This window comes from Elaeis guineensis, chromosome 11 (genome assembly GCF_000442705.2).
Source record: "Elaeis guineensis isolate ETL-2024a chromosome 11, EG11, whole genome shotgun sequence".
Taxonomy (NCBI): domain Eukaryota; kingdom Viridiplantae; phylum Streptophyta; class Magnoliopsida; order Arecales; family Arecaceae; genus Elaeis; species Elaeis guineensis.
In genome coordinates this window covers 8,842,511-8,849,987 of record NC_026003.2, presented here as the reverse complement: position 1 = coordinate 8,849,987, position 7,477 = coordinate 8,842,511, and the positions used below count along the sequence as shown (strand labels likewise).

The 7,477-nt window shown below is 34.4% G+C and overlaps 1 protein-coding gene across 1 annotated transcript; it reads left to right on the top strand.

The window, feature by feature from the left end:
* Positions 1–4,439: 4,439 nt before the first annotated feature.
* On the top strand, positions 4,440–6,385 carry LOC105033223 (uncharacterized). The gene is made up of 4 exons (XM_073245947.1): positions 4,440–4,555; positions 4,881–4,992; positions 5,092–5,164; positions 5,795–6,385. Exons 1-4 carry the CDS (start codon positions 4,516–4,518, stop codon positions 6,041–6,043), a joined length of 474 nt encoding a protein of 157 aa, XP_073102048.1. The 5' UTR covers positions 4,440–4,515; the 3' UTR covers positions 6,044–6,385.
* The last annotated feature ends 1,092 nt before the right edge of the window (positions 6,386–7,477 follow it).

Genomic DNA, 7,477 nt, shown 5'->3' with positions numbered 1-7,477 from the left:
ATTCATGGAATACTCGACGATGAGTAGCTCAGGTCAATAGAGTATACTGGGCAAGCACGCTATACCAGGATCTAAAAATATTAAAGTAAAAAAGAGATGGTATTTGCTGGACCGAGATCGGGGGTGGCTTAGAAATTATTTCAACTATAGCCTGATCTACCCCAATCTTTATCTTGGGTATAATATATCTTGGCATAATCTTTTTCTTATCTAAAGTCTAGCATTTTTTTCAAATTAACATTAGATCTATCTCCATACATCATTTTAGTACTACAGATAGATTTTGGAGACAGTCCTCAAAAGTAGTACCGAACACAAAGAAATCAATCATAAAAATTTTAAAATTGTTATCTCTTATTTTAGAGATATCCCATCTGATAGCTTTTTTATTTGCTTTTAGAACACCTACAAGTTGGGCTTTCTGATTTGGAATTACTAATAGAATATCAGTAGGTGCATCAGAAAGTGGCATCAATTGCAGAGCAATTGTGATTCTAACAAAGGAGCTGTTGGGTGGCTAGATGGTGGCTCATATTTTTCGATCCCAAATGGATTGGTTTTGAAATAGGACGTATCTACTAAATCATTTACTTCTGTAATATATCCATCTTCATCAAAATTATCCATCCCAAAATGAGTCAGATGGGGATTTAACGAATCCTAAGGAAGAATTGTGGAGATGGCTTCCTCTATTGTATCATTTATTTGTGGTCCTTGGGAAGTCTCAGTTAAGTCCATTATTTCATCAATTTATCCTTTCTTTTCGTTAAAAAGAATGGGTGACTCTAGGGCACTCGAAAATGGGACCATAAGTACATAAGGTGATGATGGAATTGGTTCATCCCACCATTCTGATTCTTTTTTATATATTTTTATCTTAGTCAAATTATCTATATTGGTCTTTTTGATTGTGTAAGATTGTTCTATGATCATTTCATTCCCGAGAGTCATAATTGATTATTCAGAAAAAATTATCAGAACATTAAAATTTCTAGTCAGGTATAGTCCCTCAGAGTCACTCTCAGGCTGACTAGGCAACTCTTTTTTTCTCCTCCCAATTGAGTGTGAGCGCTAGCGTCTCTAGTTTTTTTAAGGATGGCATAGAGGAGTGAAAGGTCTGATGGCTGAGTTCTAACATATCTAATGCTTATTGAAATCTCTCTTCAAAAGTTGGATTATAATTAGTTGAAGAAAGTTGATATTGTGGATAGGGTATATCGTAATAAGGTGCATCTATGAATGTAGGTCCTTATATCATTGGATAACTACTGATTGTGATTTCCATAAAAAAATTGTTTGAGCCCCCCAGCCTGGATTATAGATGTTAAAATATGGATTATTTCCTGATCTGTAGGCCATTTGAATTTGATCTTGATGAATAAACTTAGGAAATTAGTATACGGCTGGATATTCACTCACAAAGTGAGTGGGGCTCGAACAAATTATGTAAACTTATTACTTAGAAAGAAAATATAGAAAGAAGAGTGTATGATAACTGTTAGACGATCTAATCTGCGGGATAGTTTATCCAATCTACTATCGAGATCCATCTTGGATTGTTCTGATTATTCAAATATGAAATCAAAGAGTCTATATCAGAACAATCCTCTTCTTATTTTTTTTTAAAAGAATGAGAAAAGATACGAGGGAAGAGAGTTCTAAAGATAAGAGCCTAGAGGATCCTAGATTTAAGAGATAGGTGCGAAGAATTAGTTAATATTTAGTGTTAATTAAAATCAAGTTAAACAAGAATAGACTCTCTATCCTAGAGTTAATCTAGATCTAGACAGCTTCTAACTGTTCCAAGATCATTTTTAAGAACTCTAAGTTCAAAATCAACCAATCAAATTGATCAGATAAGTGTAAGATTGGTGAGAGACTCTCTGTACTTTCACAATGGATCTAATTAAGTAACCACCATTCTTCAGGACTGAGTTCCTGAACTACTTTTCTAGATAACAATTGATTAGTCAAAGTCAAATCTGATCCAACCTTCCGATTCTCTTGTCCAATTTAGCTCGAATTTTTTAGGACTGACATCTAATTGATTTTAAATTAAAAGCTTAGGTCAATGCAATATGAAAGGTGATGCTTTTTGAGCTAAGGAAGGATGATCAACTCCCCATTTTATCTTGTTTAATTGGATTAAGTGCTCTTAAAGTATTGTATGGAAGATGCAATGTAATTCGAAAAGGTATCCAAATATATTAAGTTTTTTATTATATTTCAGATTTCTCTATATTAATTAAGTATTATGAAATATATATTTTATTTTTTTTTATGTTGGGTTATTTAAAGCAAGAAGAATAAAAGATAGATTTTAATTAAGTTAATTGGATTTGAGGAGATTTAAAGAATTTAACTAAATGAGAATTAAATTATGCTAAAATTAAAAGACAACTAGATAACCTACAAATAATATAAGAAATCAAATCTACTTTCAAGGTAATAAATTATTCTAAACTATAAAAAGCACAAAACCACTGAGAATAATAAGCAGTGATTTTTTTTTAAAAGATCAGCTATTTAAAGATCAGCTATAAACATTAAGCACCATAAACTTGAAAGCAATTTTGAAATATATTGATTGAAACTTATAAAGAAAACTTACAAGTTGATCTAATTGCATTAAAGAAAAAAAAATATAAGATTGAAATTGAAAGATTTAATCTACTCCCTGAAAATAAAAGAAAAAAATTATCTAAACTAGGATCTCTTCTCACAGCCTTCTTCTGCAGAGCTTTCTCTTCTTCTGATTCTTGCATCTCTTCCTGACTGACTCTCCTTCTCGTATATTGGAAGGATAGAAGAAAGTGAGAATAAGATAGCTAAAGAACCTAAAAGATGGATATTTTTGCCTGTCACACGGCCTCTACAAAAGTTATAGTGTGGAGAGAGATGTCAAAGAATGAAGGCATTGGGCTTTATTTATAAGTGTTAGGAGGTAGAAAGCTTTTGAAATGTGAGACTAATGAATGGAAGGGTTAGGAGATAGATGAGTGAGATTGAAAAATAAGAAAGGATGAGACAAGAGAGAAGAGCTACCGTTCAATTCAAATTCTTTATTTTCTAAAATTTTAAAAAATAATTATTTTTTTTTCTTAAATCCTGTAACAGCATCTTCGCACCCGCGTTCCTTCCTTCACGCACTCCACAAAAGGCCAGGCCCAGCTTTCGTGCGTGAAGCCTCCACGTGGTCTCTTTTCCTCTTACGCCCATGCATCTCCTAGGTCCCCACACTACTGCAAGAGCCCCAGCGTCCACATCCTATGAGCTCTTTTTAGTGCATTAAATGCACCATGGGCCTCCTCTTCTTTATTTTCCAGCAGCCCACTTCAACCAGCGCCTCACCCAGTTTGCTTCCGTGTGGATCCCTGCAAAGCCTCTCCAAAAAATTTATTTAATTTTTTAGACTTATCTTGTTTTGGGCCATGGCTTGGATCGTGTTTGGCCCCCTTTTGATCTCCATTTTGAATCCAATCTGCTATCTTTAGGCCTGTGAATTGCACTATTTATGTCGGTGAGCATCTTTCCTGTAAAACATAAAAAGAAACATCAATTCTTAAAGAATAAAGATTAATTAATATTTATTTTAATATTTTTTTTGAAATATTTATTATACTTATCATTAGTCAATAAATTCCTACATATTTTTCTCTTTCATATTATGTAAAAGAAAATCCTATGCCCCAGCATGGTCTATCCAGTGCATGGTGTCTTCAAAAAAAAAAAAAAGATAAGAAAAAAAAAAATCTAAAGCATGGAGTAGCAGGTATTGGGCGCACAGCCGAGTAGCTTCAAAGAATTCATTGTTCTACACCATCGAATCGTAACACATAATTAAAATACATCCTAAGATATTTCAAGAAAAAATGTTAGAATATCAATGAACTGCCTGATTTAAATAAGCAATGCTATTTCATCATAATCCCATTTGGCCATTATAACAGAAAAAAGAAATAACCACTACACATTTTTGTTACTGATTGTTACTTTCTGTTGCTAATTTATCAATGGCAGTCATTATAACAGAAATTATTCTAATCCCGAATAGCCTAATTCAAGCAGATCTGATTAAAAAATGGCCTTTATAGCCAACAATCAAGTTTGAAACATTAAAATAGGATTAGAAATCGTGCTAATCCCGAATAGTCATTATTCACTACAATAGCATTACTGTAGAAGTGAAACATTAAAAAAAAAGAAATAGACCCATTTTGTTTCAGAAGACGTAGTAGAAAACTTTTTTTTATTTCCGTTGCAACCGTAGATAACTGTTTTTGGAGGGATTCGAAACAAAGGTTGCCGACTAGAGGAGCAAGGATTGCTCTCGTAGTTGCTTCCAGGATGCCTCCCCTGCAATCCACGCCTCCAAGAGCAGATGCCAAGCGCTTTACATAAAGAGATGAACATTAATACCAAGGCCTCGTTGTTCCCATCTCCTAGTTTATATAGACCTCCACTTTCCCATTTACATCAGGAGAGAGAGATAGCTGGAGGCATCCAAGCTTTGCCATGGCTGATATACTCCAATATCTATGGGACAGAGCTCAAGGCAAGTCCTTTCCTTCTTGTTGTTATTATTGAAATGCCACTAATTTGGTCGTGTTCTTTTGCCATTCTGTAAAATAAGTAGTATTGGAGGAAATATCTTTTGGATACATCATTACTCAACAGAAGTCCTGTTATGGGTGCAATGCAAGAAAGGGACATATCAAATTGTTTTCATACAACACCAAGGAGAAAATAGTGTTCATAATGTTAGGTGCTTATTTTCTTGGGCTTCTTCTGCATATCAATTTACATCTTGGCATAAATCCTGGGATTTTACATTGTATTTTATTAACTAGATATCATTCCTTTTGTCCAATATATTTCAGGAAGGTGGCATGTGCGAATAATATGCAATAAGGTTTTTAATGATTTCGCTGATAAAGAGAAGAGATCCTTGTCATTGAATGATCTCCATGCTGCAACCTTGCGGGTTTATAAGTGAGGGACTTTTTGCTTTTGCTACCTGTAATTTTTACTGCTATTGAGAACTTTTCTTCCCAGTGATTTAACCAGCACATTGTGGTAATTTCATCACAGTTCTGTGAACAAGCAATTCCTTAGTCCTCATAAGGAACCTCCTTCTATGATAGAAGTGGCTGATAAAATAGAGGTATTCCTTCTCCAATTTTCACACTAGCGCCTATCTGCATGTATAAATATGTACATAGGTACAAACATACATACATATATATATACACACACACATACATATATGCATATATAATAAATTTTCAGATTAGTATATATTGGCATATATGTATGTATGTATGAGCTAGACTAGGCTACACTCGAAAAGATCTCCACTAAGATCTAGAAAGATCTACACCAAACGATAGAGATCCCATATCCAAAATTTAAGCCAATAAATGTGATCAACTATCTCTAAATTATTTATATATCAAAAATCATATAATTTGAAGATTCTCAGTTTATATATTAAGAGACCAAGAAATTAGACTGTATAAATAAAATTAAGTTATACATATCTCTTGATCAGTTGATACATAAGTAGGAAGCCTTTGAATCATATGATCATATAATTTTTGGTGTATTAGTAGTTTAGAGATTGTAAATCATATCCAATAGCTCACATCATCGGCTTAAGATCTCTATCATCCAATGTAGATGTGATCAGATCTGAGCGGATATCCACTCAACTGTAAAACACTAACTGCCACAACTGCAGCATTCCTTTTATTATGTGATCCCGGGTTTTTTGTTGGTTTGGTAATGAATGCAGGCATGCCGCTCCCAAGGAATTGAAGCAATAAAACGGGAAGAGTTCTATACATTAATCATGGAATGGATCAGGAAAGACTTGCACATTGTTTTTGCAAACAAAATTTTGGCTGCTTCTTTAGGATCCCCTGCACTGGCTGCCATCACAAAAAATGCTGGGAGGCAACTGCCTCGGATTAAAGATGTCAGTGAGAAGATCCCGACTCCTTTACTGTTCACCATTTACTTCGTTGGCATCGTTCTGCTGTAGGCTGTCAGACTAGAAGAAAAGAACTCATATTGCTAAAATGATTGTAAAATGTTTGATATGTGCTCTCTGATTATTATCTCATTTCTCTCAGTTTGTTTATGGTGCATTACGTCTCTTCATTGTATTACCTCTTAAGTATAAGAAGATATGTAGTCCATGGTCATTGTGCAGTGGATGATCTGTAAATATATCTCAAGTGGGAAATGGTCAAGCCAGCTTAATGCTGTTGATGACATGCTTAAGACCAAAATGTAAGAAAACTGTCGAAAACATTGAAAGAAAAGTGCGGCAGACATTATCAAAATATGTAGCTAATGATGTACTTTGTTAAAATTAATCGATATTTGCTTTAAAAAAGTCCTTGGATGTTGATAGATGATAGTAGATATAGATAATAATGGAGATAGGAAATGAGCTGCAGGTGACTAAAATAGCCAGCAAGGTGGTTGCTACTTACTATCACTAGAATTAATGGAACAATCTACAGATGTACTACTCTTGTGCATAATAACATTCTTGTTTTATGTTCTATGCCATGTGATAATCATGTGGAACAACATTGTAGAATTGGAAAAGGAGATCGGCGCAAAGCTGTTCATTTCAATTCAGGGTCTGTCAAAAGCTGAGGCGCAGCTGTGAAAGTTTAGTAACAAAATGCGGCTTCTTCAATGTTTACATAGTTAATCTCTTCCACATATTTAATGTGAAATTTCTTATGCTATATGTGATGAATGCAATTCACTAGTAGCCAATAGAACCTGGGTACCAGTACTCCCTCCATTTGATTATTGTGTTATTGGGCTCAAATCGATCTCTAGGATTTAATAAAGATCTGATAGCACTATTGATTGCTATAAAGCCTAGCTTGTCGCCAAGGGTTTTGCCGATAAAAATGTGTTGACTATGAGGGCACATTTATAATAGTCAAACATATTACAAATTGAATTGTTTTAAATCTCTTGGAATCCATAGTGGATGGCCTATTAAATAACTGGATGTTAAGAATACCTTTTCCCATGGCCATCTCGATGAGATGATCTACATGAAACAATCACCTCAATCCACCAATCCAAATTGTAAAGGTTGCATCCAATCTAATTCTAGTCTAAAACTAGCCAATCCAACGTGATCCCATCCTCTCCAAGCCAATCTCAAACCCAATTTACTCGATCCGACCCAGTTCTAGCCGATCTAGCCTCATCCCACACACTCTAACCCAATCTTACGCCTGATCTACCTGATATGACCTAACACAAACCTATCTATCCTAACACTAGCTACCCAATTATACTTGGTCACATCACACCAAATTATCCCCAATCAAACCTAAACATTGTCACTTGATCATATCGAGTTATATCCGATTAACCATATCACACTCGGTCATATCCAATCATATCAGATCTGACTCCATCCTATGACAATCCATTTCAT